The sequence below is a fragment of the Phascolarctos cinereus genome, unplaced genomic scaffold (genome assembly GCF_003287225.1).
Source record: "Phascolarctos cinereus isolate Bilbo 61053 unplaced genomic scaffold, phaCin_HiC Scaffold_4;HRSCAF=312, whole genome shotgun sequence".
Lineage (NCBI taxonomy): Eukaryota > Metazoa > Chordata > Mammalia > Diprotodontia > Phascolarctidae > Phascolarctos > Phascolarctos cinereus.
The window spans coordinates 180,515,999-180,535,109 of record NW_027555847.1 but is presented as its reverse complement, the minus strand read 5'-3'; the positions used below and the strand labels follow the sequence as shown (position 1 = coordinate 180,535,109).

General features: G+C 36.5%; 1 protein-coding gene across 1 annotated transcript in view; it reads right to left on the bottom strand.

Moving 5' to 3' along the window:
* PGM5 (phosphoglucomutase 5) overlaps positions 1-19,111 on the bottom strand; it is a 208,160-nt gene that overhangs the window by 74,985 nt on the left and 114,064 nt on the right. The window contains exon 7 of the mRNA XM_021001819.2: positions 9,688-9,803. Within this exon, the coding sequence (XP_020857478.1) occupies positions 9,688-9,803 (116 nt within the window). The remainder of the gene's footprint in view (positions 1-9,687; positions 9,804-19,111) is intronic.

The window sequence follows — 19,111 nt, the reverse complement described above, 5'->3', positions numbered from 1 at the left end:
TTGTGGTGGGTGGGTGGGTGGAAGTATAAATCATATGGTACAATATTGGGTTTGGCTTTTTTTAAGGCACCAGTAAAACTTTTTTTTTGAAAGAATGGGATGAAGAATCAATCACTTAATCAATAAACATTTATGAAGTGTCTAGGATACAAAAAGAAGCAAAATTCAATTCAGTAAACGTTTATTAAATGCCTATTATGTGCCAGGCACTGTGCTAAGCATTAGGGATAAAAAAAAGAGGTAAGATAGTCTTTGCCCTCATGGAGCTTACAGTCTAATGGAGGAGACAATACACAAACAGATATATACAAAGCAAGCTATATATAGGATAAAGAGGAAATAATTAACAGAGGGAAGACACAGGAATTAAGAGGTGTTGGGGAAGCCTTCCTATAGAGGGTAGGATTTTAGTTGCGATTTAAAGAAATTCCTGGGGGCAGCTAGGTGGCGCAGTAGATACAGCACCGGCCCTGGAGTCAGGAGGACATGAGTTCAAATCCGCTCTCAGACCAGACACTTGACACTTACTAGCTGTGTGACCCTGGGCAAGTCACTTAACCACAATTGCCTTGCCAAAAAAAAAGAAAGAAAGAAGAAAGAAAGAAAAAAAAGAAATTCCTGGAGATCATAAAAAAGAGAGAGAGAGAGAGAGAGAGAGAGAGAGAGAGAGAGAGAGAGAGAGAGAGAAAGAGAGAGAGAGAGAGAGAGAGAGAGAGAGAGAGACAACTGACTTTCTGACCACAAGAAAGGGAAGTGGTAAGAAGAGGGTCATTTCATAGCTAGCCTGCCATAAGACCTGGAATCACTTCAAGCGTTAGAGAAGTCATATGTTCATAGGCTCACGGGTCTGAAGGTAGAAGGAACCTCAGGAGTTATCTAGTCCAAACACCTCATTTTACACAGGAGGAAACTGAGGCCCAGAGAAGTTACTTAACTTTGTTCCTCCAGTTTCCTCCTCAATAAAATGAGGGGGTTGAACTAAATAATACTTACACAGTCATACCACACACAGAGTAAAAGTCATAGGGAGAATTCGAATCCAAGTCCTCTAACCCAAGAGCCAAGGTTTTTTTCTGTATCACATCACCTATCAGTCCCACTATTGCTGTCAGTGTTGCAAGAAGCTTCTCCTTCTCTCTCTCTCTCTCCCCCCACCAACTGTGCATGTCATTGACAAGAAAACATAAAGCTGAGAAATAATTAGATAACAGTTCAAATAGGCAAGAGCTTTCGCTTATTTTGCAGTTTCTTATGCTCATACCTATCACCTCTATAGGTACTAAAGTACCCAGTGAAATCACTGTGCATATAGTTTTAAAGCTCATCTCACTGACAATTCTATGTATTTATACCTCTGTACTTACATCACTAACAGTATAATTTTCTGAAACTTGCATACCAAGTATTTCTGATTTCTTTTCTGACCAAATGTTGAGTGAATACTGACCCAAGCAGAAGGGTCATAAAGAAAACTGATTCATATTTTTAAAGCTGGCTCTCTCCTATCTCTCTAGACTTTTCTGCCATCCTCAACAGCCTTCTCAACTTGGGAAAAAGCCTCTACCCCTATAGCTTTCTCACCCTGGAACATCCCTCCTCCCCTGTGGTCCTCTCCTCTGATTGGAGAGTTTCTCCTGAAACCTCCATTTTGAGGAAATGCCCAAGCCAGTCATGTTCATTCATCTCCCTGCCATGCTCTGGACTCTCTAGAGTGACTTCTCTACCCTCTCTCTTTTTCATTTCTCTTTTATGTGCTGTCTTCCTTCATTAGAATGTAAACTTCTTGAGGACAGGGAGTATCTATTTTTGTTTCTATTTGTATTCCCAGAACTTAGTGTAATGCCTGATATATACTAAGTGATATCTATCACTACCTAAGTAATGAGAAATAAAACTTCCTCTAAGACCGAATATTCTTTGCTTCCCCACTACCTAAGTAATGAGAAATAAAACTTCCTCTAAGACGGAATATTCTTTGCTTCCCTATAATCAGAACTGTGTCCTTGAACATGGTTTTTCCTTTTTTTCTTAGCTTAAAATTTCCGTGCCTGGAAGTCAGTATTAAAAAAAGGTCACATTTTGTTAAAAAACTTTACTAGTTTCTCCTCTACCATTGGCCAGCACTGGGATTTGTTTTATCCATAGACATTCCCATTGTTCCTTGTAGACATTTGTCTTCTTTTACCCAAAAAAGTACTGTCATGCATGTCTTGACTATCTAAAAAAATATAGACTTTCCAATTACCTCCAAGGAATTTTCTCCAAATAGCAATGATGAGATGTAATCCTAAACCCAGAATATTAATGAAACACCACACACATTGACATATTGCTAATGGATCAAGTCATCACTGCTAAAACTCAAATTCAGAAATTCTGGGTTTGTCTGATTAAAAAAAAAAGTAAATAGTTTCCCATCTTCACCTACGCTAAGGTGCCATGAAAAAGTATCTTAGAATGATGAACATAAATAACCTTCTTGTTTGGAAGAGAATGCTTAGAAGTGACTGGTATGAACTAGGCCTCTTCTTTTTTGTTCAAATTTGGTGGTAAAGGAGAATGGACTCTGGGCTCTGGTGGATGCCATGGGCCTTCCTCAGGGACGTGACTCATTCCATAGTCAGCCACAGGAACACAACTTTGCCTAGCCTTTTTGCCTAAATAACTTGTGAAGACTTTAACCAACTGTGCTGATCTAGAAAAACCACTCAAAGAAGGTCACTTAGTGGAAGTTTCTGGCAGGCTTTACCAGCTGGTAATAAGACAGGAGACATGAATTAATAGCACATGACTTAAACATGCTTTCGATGAAGCCAGTAAGGATCAAATATTTTCTCTAAATTAGCAGCTTTACAAACACGAGATTCCATACGGGACAGTGGAAAGAGAACTGAGCCAGAAGACACAAGACCTGAATTCTAACCCAAGCTCATCCACCAATTAGTTAGAGGTGCTTGACTCCTTTGCATAGTGTCTCTGGGCCTCAGTTTCCTATAAAATGAGAGGGTTAGATTAGATGATCCTTCAGTTCTTTTTCAGCTTTATAATTTTATCAAAGAATAACAAAAATTATTTTTAAGTTGTGAAACAGACTGATAAAAATTTAGGAGCCCATGAATAGACAGGAGGCTTTTTAGGCCGCAGACTTGACCAAGAATCTTTTCTATACTATCCTCCATAAGTGGTCATCTAGCCTTTGCTTGAATATCTCTAGTAATGGGGAACCCCCTACCATCTGAAGTAACCCAGTCCACTTCATGGTGACTCTAACTCTTAGAAATCTTTTCCTTGTGCCGAGCTAAAATTTTTCTCAATGAAACTTTCACTCACTGCTTTGCCCTCAGGAGCCCAAAGTACCAAATCACATCCCTGTTCCATATGATAGCCTTTCACATTCTTGAAAGTAGTTATTATGTTCCCCTTAAAGTTTTCCATATTAAACATACCTAGTTCCTTTTAACCATAGTTCAGATGGATTTCCCTTCACCTTCCTGATAGACCTCTGGATGTTCTCTAGACTTTCAGTGTCCTCCTTAAAATATGGTATCTCCAAATGAATGAACATTTATTAAGCACGTACTAGGTCCCAGGCACAGCTCAAAGCACAGGAAATACAAATCTAAAAACGAGATATTCCTTGTCCTCAAAGAGCTTACATTCTAAAATATTTTCAGTCCAATGTCATGTACAAACTGGTTATTTTATTATCTCTGGCTTACATTAATCTACTGCAAGTGTCTAGGTTAATGTCATCGCCAAAGGAGCACATTTGGAGAAGAACTCTAGGCTCAACTATACTCCCTGAATCCCTAATACTACTTGTGTTTAACATAATTACCTCTGTCTTTCCAATTTTCAAATTAAAAATATATCCATATACATATCTATACACATATACACATACATGTATGCAAGCATATATACAGGCACATGTATACATACTTATACATATATACACACATATGCATATGTGTGTAGGGCAGCTAGGTGGCACAGTGGATAGAGTGCCAGGCCTAGAGTCAGGAAGACTCATTTTCCTGACTTTAAATCTGTCCTCAAATACTTACTAGTTGTTTGACCCTGAGCAAGTCACTTAACCCTGCTGCCTCAGTTTCCTCATCTGTCAAATGAGCTGAAGAAGGAAATGGCAAAGCACTCCAGTATCTCTGCCAAGAAAGCTCAAATTAGGGTCACAAAAAGTTGGATATGACTGAAATGACTTAGCAACAATAATAAAAAATGTATATATGTATGCCTACATACACATATTTTTTATATGTGTATATGTGTATATGTATAAACACATTTATGCATATATATACATGCACATACATATACACATGCATATATGCATGCATATACACATACACATACACATACACATACACATACACATACACATACACATACACATACACATACACATACACATATGCATACACATACATAGTGGATAGGAAAGAGCCAGGCTCAGACTCAGGATGAATGGAATTCAATTTCTCCTCCCTTTTGAAGTGCACAAATTGATTGCATGTATAATGCTGGGGAAATCACTTAATTTCTCAGTATCCCAAGCAACCCCCAAGATTGTAAGTTACAGAAAGTGCCAGTTTGTATTAGTAGACTTGCCTACATCGATATAATCACAGGTCTGGTCAAATTTTATTTCATTGATTTAGGGAGGTTCTTTATGAAAAAACTCCCTCTGTCTTTGCTGATAGGCAAGTATTCTGTAACTTAAATTCTTAGAGCATTGCCTGAGAAGCTGGGAACTTACTGAGCTTGCCCTGAATCACATAGTCAATCAATATGTGTCCCAGAGAGGACGTGAATCCAGGTCTTCCTGACCTAGAGTCAGGTCCTTCTCCACTATGGCATACTGCATTCACTTGTTCTGAGCCTCACACATATACAAGCATCCTCATACAGCTACCTCCTCACCCCTAAATGAATATATAATTTATAAAATAGAATTAATTTTTAAAAAAGATTCCCCATCTCCCATCTGAAACATTATTAACATTACCTGAAAGAAGACTAGCTATTACAAATGCAGATGCTACACTTTTGGTGCAAGAAAAGTGCCTGCCACCTGACACACTCTCTCTCACCCCAGGTCTATGTATATTTCTGGAGAAGTGTGCTTGTTAGACAGCTCTCCTTTTATACTTCTCTAACCCCATTTCTCTCTCACAGAAGATTATGCTGAGGATACCAGCTTCCTAAGGACCTCAGCAGGCCAAGTATAAAAGAGGAATCTCATGGTGGGTTTTTTTTTCTTTTTTGTCTTTTGCTCTCCTAGAACAGATAACTTGGGACACTTCCCCTTGATACAACTTGGAACTGTGTTCCCTATTGGGGCATCCTAGCAAGTAATGGTTCCCTTAGGAGGCAGCATGATGTAGTAGATAGTGTATTAGAGTAGGGGTCATGAAGACCTATGTTAAAATCCTGCATCAGACACTAATTAACTATGTAATGCTGGATAAGTCACTTAGTCTTCTGTGCCCTGATTCTTTTAACTGTAAAATGAGAGAGACTGGACTTAATAGCACCTAACATGCCTTCTAGATCTAAATCTGTGATCCCATATAATTTTAAGAGCTCTAAGCTTTGGTTTTGGAGGGCCATATTTGAATCAGGAGGGGAGGGCTTGCACAGCCATTCCCTGACTTCTATAGAGCTAATGAGCTTTAACTGAGTCTTCTGTAGACCATGGTGTTGGGATTGTCCCACGTGCTGTTAGGTGTTGGCCTGCATGATAACCTGGCCTGCAAGACATCACTTCTTAGCTCACTTTGCTGTCATGCAGTCATCTTCCCTCCCTATCACTTGCTATCAGACCATAAGCTGATTGGGAAACAATAAAATCCTAACTGCTGCACTAGGAGACCTAATACTGTGGCTTTAAGTGGCTTTTCAGACTCTTATACTGGATCCCATCTCTTTCCAGCACAGAGGTTGATAGCTTTTAAAAGATCCAAAAGGGAGTTTCAGTTTTCAGGCTGTTCAAGGAGGTTCTGGCAATGTCAGTCACAGCACTGCTGAGCTCCGGCCTACTTCATACTGATTTGCACTTGTGCCCATCTCCTTCAGAGAAATGGCTCGCTCAGCACTGGTAATGCTGTCATCCTAGCCTCCATAGCCTACTTTTGCACCCTAGCTAGCCAATCCTAACCAATGCTAGCAAAAACACTTTCCCCCCCCCATATAAATTTTTAAGAGTCTCTTGAAATTCAGGAAAGTTTACAAAACTGGCCACAAATGAAGAAAAGAAAGCATAAGCCTATGAAACCACTTGCTGAGAAAATAATCATTTGAAAGACAGGGTGGTACAATGGAAAGACTGTTGGGTATGGAGGCAAAAGACATGAGTTCAAACCCCAGTTCCGCCCAATGTGATCTGAGGTGTATCACTTCGTTTCTCTGAGCCTCTGCTTCCTCAGATGTTAAATCAGGAGGTTGCAGTCAATGACCTCTAAGGCCTCTTTCAGTCCTAAATCCATGATCTTTCTAATACAGATTGACAAAGTGTTTTGTTCAGAACAGAGAAGGAAATCAGAGTTCAGAAAAGTCAAGTCCACCATCATGTGATCATAAATCATGCTGGAAGGAACCTTTGAAATCATCTAGTCTAACCTTTTTATTTCACAGCTAAGGAAACTGAGGCTTAGAGAGTGTAAGTCACTTGACCAAATTCACATAGCTCAGAAGTGTCTAAGTTGAGATTTGAACCCAAATCCACTGACTTAGAGTCCAATGCTACTATGACATATGTCATCTGTCTTGAGAGCCAAAATTGCTACAAGGCAAATTAAAAACATCAGTGAGAGTAGGTGAAAATCTCAACCTACATAATTTTTTTTTCAATAAGTAAATTCTGAATTGAGTACAACCATGCATGATACAAAGAAGTGACAACGTATTCTGAGGAGGTTACTCTCCAGTTAATAACAACTTGAAAAATTATTTAAGGTAACACATAATAAGTAATAACACTTGTAGAGCACATTAAGGTTTGCAAAATATTTTATAAGTACTATCTCATTTTATCCTCACAAAAGCCGTGGGAGGTAGATGTTATTCTTATCCTCATTTTACAGTTGAGGAAACTGAGGCAGATGTAAGTTAAGTGACTTGGCCAAGAACACACAACTAATAAGTGTCTGAGGTATATTTTGAACTCAGGTCTTCCTAACTCCAGCCAATACTTTATCTACTGAACTGCCTCCCTGCTAGATGAGTGGGTCAGAAATTATTGTCTCCTTTAGAATGTAAACTCCTTGAGGGCAGGGATTATCTCTTTGCCTTTCTTTTAATCCAAAGCACTTAACACAGTCCTTGGCACTTAATAAATGCATCTTTACTTCACTATCTAGCATTATGCCTTGTATACAGCAGGTATTTAATAATTATTGAATAAGTATAGAAATTTAGATCATTATAGGCTAAGGTAAGTACGTGAGAAAGCCTCAAATAGATGATAGGTACTGACTTAGGCTACTTGGAAACCCTTTGACAGCATCCCTTTGCTTAGAAATATCTAAAGATGTTTCATTTATCCATTAAACTAAGTTTATGGGCAGCATCGTGGTGAAGAGGAAAGAGTCAAAGAGACTGAATTTAAATTAAAACTCTGCCATGTACTATCCACGTGACCTTGGGTTAGTCCCTTAAAACTCTTCAGGACTTAAGTTTCTCAATTGTCAAAAGAAGGAGTTGGACTGAATGACTTCTAAGGACTCTTCCAATTTTAATTCCATGATTCTGTGGTGCTTAACAGTACTATTAAGCCTGAATTTATCCTATTTGTTCTACTTCCTACCTGTGTGACCTTGACTTTACCTCTTTAGGTCTCAGTTCTTTCATTTGTAAAATGAGGGCATTGGGATTTCCCTTTCCAATTCTATACCCTAGGTAATTATGGTAACAAACTGCTTTTATTTATAATTCAGCTTTTTTGAATGACGTTTATATTATCATGTTCATAGTATCATCATAATTTCTAAAAAGAAATTATAATGAAGATTGTTGCAATAGAATTGCTTGCAACCACTCCTCTGCTTACTGATACCTAATTGTAACTTTTCCCTTTTGGTGATGGATTTGCTTGCATCCTTCTCCCTCTGATAACGCAGACTTATGGTATCTTCTGTCCTGGACCCCTTTTTTTCTGTCCCTATTCCTCAATTCCAAGTCCCCAGACGTTTCATATTAGTCCTCAAGCTTTCCTTTGTGTAAGTAAAAATGTTGTCTGTAATAGACTATTGTTTTTAGCATTACTGGACTTTGTGACTCTTTTGGGAATGCCCCCAAAATCCCAGGATGGGTGGAATGGACTATGATATCTATGCAATAAATGACAAGTGCAGCAGATGGTGCTGATTTTTCTTACTATTCCAAATTTGCAGTCACCAGTGGATACAGCACAATTCAGGATGGTGCCAGAAGATCTGATTTTAATTCTCAGCCCTAATAATGACTTGCCTATGACCTTAAAACCATATGTTTAACTTCTATGCCTTAGTGTCTTAGAGCTGATAGGAACTACCAATCCCATTTCTCACACAACTAATGTAAGACTTTTGTCCTGCCACTGGACTTCAGTGATTCTGGAAGAGAGTGAGGCTGACAACTTTGCGCAACTTTGCCTCACTTAAATCCAATTCACAAGCAAGTCAAGACACCATCCTGTGATGTCATTGGTCCTCTTAGAAAACAAAGGATAAACAAACAATAGCAACAACTGTAAGACTCTATAAAGATAAAGTTATATCTGGAGGGAGGAGGGAAAAAGAAATTTATATGATAACTTCATCATCAAATCTAAATTAAGTTTATATTTGGAGGGAATAGCAAGTTTTATGTGGTAGATTTGAAGTTTCACATGCAATCATCTGTTTTTGTTTTACTGTGTTATGGAAATGCTTGTTTTGTTCTGTGAATTGAAGATAAAATAAATTTGAAATACAAAATAAATAAATGAAATATATGAAGACAAAAAAAGATAAAGTCACATCTGCTATTTGGAAGGTAGGCATTATATGAAGAGGGTAGAAAAAGCTGAGTAGTATCACATTATCATAGATTTAGAGTTGGAAGGGATCTTGCCAAATGCCCTTCATAATAATAAAGAATGAATGGATAAAAAGGATGTATTAAGCACTTATTATGTATCAAGCACTGTGTTAAGCTCTAAGGATACAAATGTAAGCAAGCAAACAATTCTTGATCTCAAGGAACTTATATTCTAATAGGGGATAACAAAACACATAAAGAGGAACTAGAAGAGGGGAAGGTGGTAACTCATTCAGTGGTATGGTTTGGAAATAACCAGGAAATGAGTGATCACCTATCTGTGAAATTTTTGGCTTACAAAGTGCTTTCCTCATACCAACCATATAAAGTTATCTTATATGGTATAATTATATTCTATTATATATTCATATATAAGTATATGTATATCTGTGTATGTGCATCTGTATATATGTGCATGTGCATATATATGTGTGTACCCCTGTTATACATGAGGAAACATATACTCAGAGGGGTTGAGTGACTTTTCCACAGACACACAGTTATTAAGTATCACTGGTTGGAACTGAACTCATATTTTTTAGTCCAAGTCCAAGGCTCTTTCCATTATCACCTGTTGCCTTTCATAAAATCAGATATAACAAAGCTTACCTGTACCAAAACTCTCTTCCCCACACAGAGAACACCTTCCTGAGTCCATCAGATTTGAGAAGAATCTCCAACCTGCTGGGGTCTCATATACAGGGACTTTCAGTGACTTGGCCACCCTAAAAAAAGAAAAAGAAAAAATATAGCAGTTAATTCATATACTCTTTTCCCTTTCCTCTGTGTAGATAAAGGTGCCCAGAAATTACAGGGCCAGTACCTATATTTCATAAGCTTATGGGCATCATTTGACAATTTTCATCCATATGGTGAAATGTGAAAAATGTGGGATTTAGAAGTCAAGATAATTTGAGATCAGACCCCACCTCTGACATTTAGTAACCCTGTGATCATAGACATAACTTCTCTATACCATATTTCTCTTATCCATAAAATGGGAATAATAATATCTGCAGAACTTAACTCACAGAGTTGTTGTGAGGATCAACTGTGACAATATATATATATATATATATATATATATATATATATATATATATTTCACTTTGCAAGCCTTAAAGCACTATATAAATGTTATAATAAATTAAATGTTATTGCTATCATTATAAATTTCAGGACATCACACCATGGTATGGGAGGTGAAAGTGGTTAAGTCAACCAATAAAATGTAAATCCAAATTTCTCCTTTAACATTTCATAACGTTTCATAATGGTTTTTCCAAGGATACAAAAGTATAGTAAAAAGAAAGCAGACTTTGTAGTGAGAAGATCTCAATTGGAATCCTGTTACCTGAGTGATTTGGGGGAAGTTCCTTAACCTGTCTAGGCCTTGGTGTCCTTAGCTATAGAATGAGACGTCTTGGAGGCCTAATGGTGGTGCAGTGGATAGAGCACCAGCCCTCGAGTCAGGAGGGCCTGAGTTCAAATCCAGCCTCAGACACTTGACCTTTACTAGCTGTGCGACCCTGGGCAAGTCACTTAACCCCATTGCTTAGGCAAAGAGAGAGAGAGAGAGAGAGAGAAGAGAGAGAGAGAGAGAGAGAGAGAGAGAGAGAGAGAGAAGTCTGGACTAGATCATCTCTAAGGTTTATTCCAGTTCTAAAGTTATGATACTCCATCCTACCATACTGATTTGCACCTCTGTTTTGGATTTCTCTGAAAATAGTTTACTTTCCACTTGTCCCTGAATCTCTCCTGTCCTGTGATAATAGTAGTGATTTTATGATTCTAGATAATAGAGAACTGGTAAGACATTAGAGGTAAGTGTTCTGTCCTCTGTTCCCTCAACTTAAGAAGGCCCAGGATGCTGGGGATACATGGAGAAGAGATTGTGGTGAGACATTGCACTAGATCATGGAAGTGGCTTAGCAGCCATTGTCTACTGGAATACCAAGACAGTTCCCAGTATAGAGGATGAAGTCCAAACTAATGATCCAAACCTCACTTTTCATCTAAATTAACAGTTTTGTTTGACATATAACTGGGCAAAATGGTTTCCAATAGTTCACTTTATTTCATCTTCAATTGTTAATTCTCCTTTTTCATTTTTGATACAATCATATTTTCTTCTCTTTTTAAAAATTGACTAGCTGTTTATTTTATTAGCTCTTTAAAAATAACGCTGAGCTTTATTTATCAGCTTAATGTGGGTGGTTTTGGTGATTTGTTTTGTTCTTTGCTTTCAATTTTATTAATCTCTTCTTTGATTTTCAGAGTTTCTACTTTGAGATTTAGTTGGGTTTCTTAAAAGTTTGATATTATAGCGTTTTTTTTAATTGAATGGCCACTACATTGATTTATTTTTCCCTCTCTTTTGTGTATGAAAAGATTTAGAGATAAAAAAAAATTTCCCCAAGGACTATTTTACCTGCATCCCATAAGTTTGGGTATGCTGTCTTATTACTGCACATTACATTCTCCCTCTCTTTTGTTGATGAAAAGATTTAGAGATAAACAATATTTCTCTAAGGACTATTTTACCAGCATCCCATAAGTTTGAGTATACTGTCGCATTGTTGCATATTATTTAATGACATTTTCTATTGTTTCTATGATTTGTTCTTTGACCTATCAGTTTTTTTAGGATTCAGTTATTTAGTGTCTCATTGATTTTTAATACTTTAAAACCCTTAATTGAATTTTTATCTGAACAAACCCTAAGTGTCCATCATCATCACATCCCAGTGACGAGTAAAAGTGGGTTTCCCATTGATGGGCCAGCAGTGATTCAGTAAGGTTAAGATATAGGAATTTTCAGAATTTCATGAAATTTTAGAAATACTGAAAACTGGTAAGAAAGGAAGACTTCAGATTTCTGAGAAAGCTAAATAATTCCGGGTGTCTTTCAAAAAGGGGGGGCATGGAAATTCTACATCTTCAGTATCACATCAAAGATTCAGACCACCAATCTGAAACCATAAAATAAAGGGTTGGTAATTGTTTTTATGATTTAGCATGAGTCAGGATTTCCTAATCTAACCAGACTCACAGCTGCTTCAAAATAAATCCTGTGACTTTCTGCCAAAAAGAGAATCTTAAGTTATCTTCAAAGAAATCATTTTATTACAGCTTTTCATTGGATTGTGAAATTCACCTCTCCAGTGATCCTAGGCTCCCATTTTAGATGGACATAATAAGCCAGAGCTCTTCATCTGAGTAAAATCAACTGTATTCATAAAAAAAAATTAGAATTGAAAGAACATATTTCTTTTAGGAAGAAGTTTTAGATATATTTTGAGTAAATTTAGATCAACTATCTCTCAGAGAGATAGACTAAGGATGAATGATAGTGTATCTCATTTCAGAAAAGCAAGCTCCAATTCCATCTCTATATCACCCAAATTTCATTTCTTTCTAGGATCAAATTCATGAAACTTGTTTTAATTCTGGGATATCAATTTACTCTAAAATTACCCTGCAGAACTCTGCTCATTCATATTTTTCCTAATATTGTTTATTGCCATACCCACTCTTGCAATAAGCTGTGACTCTGAAATACTGTTCTTGGAATTATCCTTCAACAGTTTATGTACAAAGATGATGAATTGTTTTAGGCTACATTTGGTAAGAGGATTGTCAACAAGTAATTCAAAACACTTCCGGAACCCAATACATAGTAGTGCCCTTCACACTAAGTTATTAACCAAATGATGGTCCTACATATTTTCATATCAGCTGTCTACCCCTGAAGAGAAAATAAATATTTTCTGACTATGGTGAGTTGATGCTTTTCAGCCTACCCACACTGCTTTTAAAAGTAGCAGCAGAAAACTGGCTATGGTAAAAGAAGTATTGAAGGTCAAAGTTGTAGAGCATATATATAAATAGAATCATAGAATCTTAGGGTAGGCAGGAACATCAGAGGTCATTTCTAACAACAGCCTGCCCTGGGCAGAAATCTAGTAGACAACATGCCTAACAGATGGTTGTTTACCTGCCCTCTATGTGAATACTTCCATTGTTGGACAGTTCTAACAATATTTTTTTAAAGCCTCCCTTATATCGAGCCAAAATCTATCTCCCTGTACCTGCTTCCCTCTGGTCCTAATTCTGCCCTCTAGAGTAACGCAGGCTAGGTCTGCTATCTCTTTCACCTGATAGCCCTTTAAATGTTGGAGGACAACTCCTTTTCTCAATTTAAGCCTCACCAGCTCTTTTAACCATTTCTCACTTGACAGTTTTCATTATTCTCACCACCCAGGCCACTCTTCTCCATATCCATCCATTTGTCAGTATACAGTCAACAAAATATTCATCTTTTGGGCCAAACAGGAATACTTCAAATGATCTGTGTTTTTAGCAATGGGTATAATCTTTCAACCAAACCCTCTACACCTGCCCTTAATAAATTATTGTAGAAAAAAATAAATAAATAAATTGTTACTTGGTGACCAAAGCAGTGGAGATAAGACTCACTGAAATTGGCAAGGCCGGCCCTTGGATGCCAATCACAGAGTCTGAATAGAGTATTGAACTCTATTATATAAGCCTGAAAATTCATTATGATTTTGAGCAGCCACAGAGTTGGTTTATATGGAGCTTATGGTTAACTACAAAGTCTTTTTATGTGAAATTCCATCACTCTCTTGTATCTTGTACTGATGAAATTGATTTTTTAAAACCTAAATATAGGACATTACACTCATCTCCATTAAACTTCATCAAGTTTCTTTTGACCTGTAATTGCATCCCTTAAATATAATTTTGGAACTTGATTCCATCATTCATGTTATTAGCTACTTTTCCCAGTTTTGTATCATCTGCAAAATTAAAAATATATGCCTTCATCTAAATCATTAATAAAAATGCTGAGCAAAATAAATCCAAAAATATGTCACTAAAATCACTCTGTAGTTTGACATTGATCTATTAATCAATTAACACCATTACTTATTAATTAATATCTATTAATATTATTGATTTTTCATTGTAGTATCTGTTGATCAATTCTATTTTAGCAAAGTTCTTCAACCAACTATGAATCTATCCAGTGTATTATCATCAAGACCTTGTTTCTCTATCTTGTCCACAAAGATAAAAGCTTCACTGAAATAAAAGTTCATTGTCTGTTACAATCTCCTGTTCCCTAAGTCCAATAATCTTATTTTTAAAATTAGTGCTCTAAATCAGTATTGATTAGAGAAACACAAATTAAAACAACTTTGAGATATCATTTTATACCTACCAGATTGGCTAAAATGATAGAAGGGGAAAGTGACAAATGTTGAAGAGAATATGGGAAAACTGGAACACTAATTCATTGCTAGTGGAATTGTAAAACGATTCAACTATTTTGGAGAGCAGTCTGGAATTATTTCCAAAGAATTATTAAACTACCTATACCCTCTGAGCCAGCAATACTACTCCTTGGCCTATTTCTAAAGATAATTAGGGGAAAAGGAGGAAAAACTATACTTTCTAAAATGTTTATAGCAGCTTTCTTTGTGGTAACAAAGAACTGGAAATTGCAGGGATGCCCATCAATTGGGGAGTGGTTGAATGAGTTGTAATATATGATGATGGTGGAATACGACCGTGCTATAAAAAATGATGAGCTCAATAATTTTAGAAAAACATGGAAAGACTTACACAAGATAATGAAGAATGAAATGAGTAGAACCAAGAGAACATTTTGTATAGTGACAGCAATATTATTTTAAGAATGACTTTTTGTGAATAAGTTATTTTGTCTATTATAAGTTAGCAAATTAACTACAAAGGACATTTAAAGAAAGACACTATCTGTATCCAGAGAAAGAAATATATGTAAAATTATTATGTATATAAATAGAAGTATGTATATAATAATTTTACATATATGTATATATATATATATGCATACTTGTGTCTAATGGTAGCCATTTCTAGGGCAGGGGAGAGGAGAGGAGGGAAGAAAAAAAGAAATTTACAGTATAATTTTGTTGTATATTTGAAAGGAATAGCTAGTTGTACATAGCATACTTGAAGTTTCCTGTACAATCATCTTTTTATTATACTGTGTTACAGAAATGCTTGTTTTATTCCATAAATTAAAAATTAAATTCAAGTTAAAAAAATTAATGCAGATGAGTTTAATATAATTTATTCTTTGTGAGCCTGTATTAGCTTCTAGTAATCATAGCTTTCCTTATGTTAAAGCTAATCACTAAACTTTAAATTTTCAGATCTTTCCTATGCTACCCAAAATTTACTTTTTCACAAATGAAAAAAAAGTAGAAACCTGAATTATGTCTCACAAAAATCATATCCCCTTAACATTATTTTCTGCTTTCCTATATCTGTGCCTCTGCCTGGAATACTCACTCTGCCATTTTCATCTATTACAATAATACTCACTCCACAATCTCTGGCTTACTGTCACCTCTTCAATGAAATCTTACCTTGTCACCCCAGCCAGAAGTGATCCACCACTTTGTTTAAGCTACTACAACTGGTTCAATAAACCAAAATACTGGGTAAGAATCACCTGTTTGAAAAAAATTTCTGGGATACCAGAAAGCAGGCAAGAAGAAGTTAGGTTCAGATCACCATTTTAGACCACCTATCACTATAAGTTTGAATAATTTAAATATAAAAAGTCACATGATAGAAAAAAATTATAGGAAAATGGAAGAAAGTATCTTAAGAGACAGATAGGATCATAGAAGATAAAATGGTCAGTTTCAATCATAAAATTGAAAAGCTTTTGTATGAACAGAATCAATGCAGCTAGAATTAGAAGAGGAGGAGTTAAATAGGAAAAACATTATCACAAATATCTTTATAAAGGTTTGCTATCCAAGACATATGGGGATTTAATAGAAATTTATAATAACCAGTTATTTCCCAATAGATAAATAGCCCAAGGAGATAGGCAATTCTCAAAATAAAAAAAAAAGCAAGCTATCTCCAGCAACATGAAAAAAATATTCCAAATCACTAATAAAAAGAGAAATGCAAGTCAAAACACCACTAAGATTTCTCCTCACACACAGTCAGATAGACAAACATGGCAAAAGACATAAATGGTAAATGTTGAAAGAGCTATAAAGCCAGGCATATTAATGGATTGTTGGTGTAGCTATGACTTGTTCTAATCATTCTGGAAAACAATTTGTAATTATAAAGAAATCACTAACATGTACAGATATTTTGATCCAACAGTGCCACTGCTAGATATATTCCCCTGAAGAGGTTAAAGAATAAGGGAAATTACCCATATGTGCAAAAAATAATAATAATTAAATAAATGAAGTACTTAGAGTAGTACTTTTTGTAACAATGAAGAACTAGAAACAGAATGGGTACTAATCAATTGGGGAATGGCTGAACAAATTGTGGGGCTATGTGTACTGAGATACTACTGAGCTATGAGAAATGATGGCGATAAATTCAGAGAAGCACGTGGAGACTTATATGAACTGATGCAAATTGAAATAGAAGCAAGAAAAAACTTACATGATGAACAAAATAATGTAAAAGAAAGTCTTCAGACTTCAGAACTATGATCAATGCAGTGACCAATCATGACTTCAGAAGACTGACAGCAAAGCATACAGCCCACCTCTAGAAAGTGATGGACTAGAGGTTCATAATGTGGCGTACGGTTTCAGACAGAGTTAATATGTTAATTTGTTTTGCTTGATTATACTTACAAGGATGAGTTCTGTGGTGGGAGGGTGGGGAAGCAGAGTAGGTGGTAAGGGACGGTGATACGAAAAAACAAAAGATCATCAATAAAACTTTAAAACACACAAACTGCTACAGAACTCTTCACACTTATTACCTACTGCTTTGCATTGTACTTAATATTGTAAAGCTTATCTCCTCCGCCAAGCTACAAATTCCTTGCTGGCAAGAATCACATCTCATTCAGCTTTGTGGCCCCCTAAAGCAACTATGCACATAGTGCTATACACACAGTAGACCCATCCAGTTGTTTGACCTCCAGCTGTAAAGTCATTTCATCTCTCTAGCCCTCAGTTACTTCATCTCTAAAATGAAAGGGTGGGATTAGATCATCTCTAAGCTTCCTTCCAGCTCAAACATAGTTTTTTTTATGATTCTAATACATATTTACTGAATGAAATTATGAAAAATACATCAGGTACATTTTTGGACATGGGCAATGTGGGAATTTTTTGGCTTGACTATGCTTATTCATTACAAGGGTTTTGTTTTCTTCTTTTTCTTTTCAATTGACATAGCTAAAGGGAAAGAGTTGGTTGAAAAATAAATCTAATTTTTTAAAAATAAACTATATCAGAGGCAGGTAGGTGGTACAGTGGATAGAGCACCAGGCCTGGAGTCAGGAGGACCTGAGTTCAAATCCAGCCTTGGACCAGCTGTGTGACTCTGGGCAAGTCCTTAACTCCAATTGCCTCGCCAAAAATAAATAAATAAAATAAACTATATCAGACTTTGAGGGGTAGGGTTCTGTTCAATCATAGAGTCAGAGGCTAGAGTCTTACTTGGATTCGGGAACCTATATTCTCCAACTAAAGATTAATCCCCATTCAATGTCAGTCCACTCATTGGATGGGCAGATGTGACCACGTCTCCATGAACCTATCTTGTAGCTAGTGGAGAAAGGAGATTTCTCCTGGGATTATATTCTCTTCTGTCTCATGTCACTATTGCCACCATTTCCTTTACCCCGACAGTACTGCTTTTTCCTGGTTCTTGCCAATGCTGTGTCTCGTCCCTGCATATCACTATGTATGAAGACAAGGCTCACAATAACTCTAGGGCCCCTTTGGCATCACTGAGAATTCATGAAAAACTGCCTATCAGACTGACTTTAAAAAGTCACAGCTTGCAAAGTCCAGAATTAAGAATATCAATATAGGTGATATTTGTATAAAAGGAAAACAGAATAATTCCCCTTCCATCTTACATGAACTCTATGATGAGAAAGGGCTTTTAAGATGACCATTTTTGGAAAACCTTAGGGACATGTGGACTTTGTACAAGCCAAATACACATAGTGTAAGCAGACCAAGTCATTTCAGTGTTTCTGGAGATACGTTAATAATCACGACTAGCATGTATACCGCACATTAAAAGTTACAAAGTGACTTTTTCACAACAGCCTTGTGAAGTAGACAATGCCAATATTATCAAACATTTTATAGATAAGTAAACTGAGGTACATAGTAGTTAACTGAGGCACCAGGACATGGGGAAAGCGCTGGACTTGGACGTGGGACTTGAACCTATGTTTTTTGACTGCAACGCTTATTAGCTCTGCAAGTCTGAGCAAGTCATTTTAGTTTCCTCACCTGTAAAATGGAGATGCTAATAATAACATAATGTATCTCATAGAATTGTTGCAAGGAAAGCCCTTTGCAAATCTAAAGCACCATAGAAATGTGAATTATTGTTGCAGAATCTCAAAGCTAGAGAAGATTTCAGAGGCCATCTAGTTCAGTCCATGTTTGAATAAAAGTCAGCTGTACAACAAATGCAAAACTGGGCATCCAACTTTTGCTTGAAGATCTCCAATGAGGGGAAACCCGCTCCCTCTAACAGCAGCTCTTGGAGAGCTCTTTTTGGATAACTAATTGTTAGGAAGATGGTTTTTTTTCCCTTACATCAAACTTAAATTTGTCTCTATGCAACTTGACCTGTTGCTCTGAATTCTGTTCACTGGGGCTAAGCAGAACAAGTCCAAACCTTCTTTCATATGACAACCCTTTACACATGCAGAAAGAGCTGTCTGTCTCCCTGAAGTCTTCTCTTCTGCAGACTAAACACCCCTAGTTTTTTAATTACTCCCCATATGGCATGTTCTCAAGGTCATTTGCCATTCTGGTCAACCTTCTCTGAATGTTTTCCAGTTAATTAATATCATTCTTGAAATACAATACATTCAAAACTCAACACAATACTCGGGTATTGTTTGATCATGGCAGAGGAGAAGAGAATTTTCATCTCCATAGTCCTGGTCCCTACACCTCTCAATATATTCTATCACATTAGCTTTTGTGAT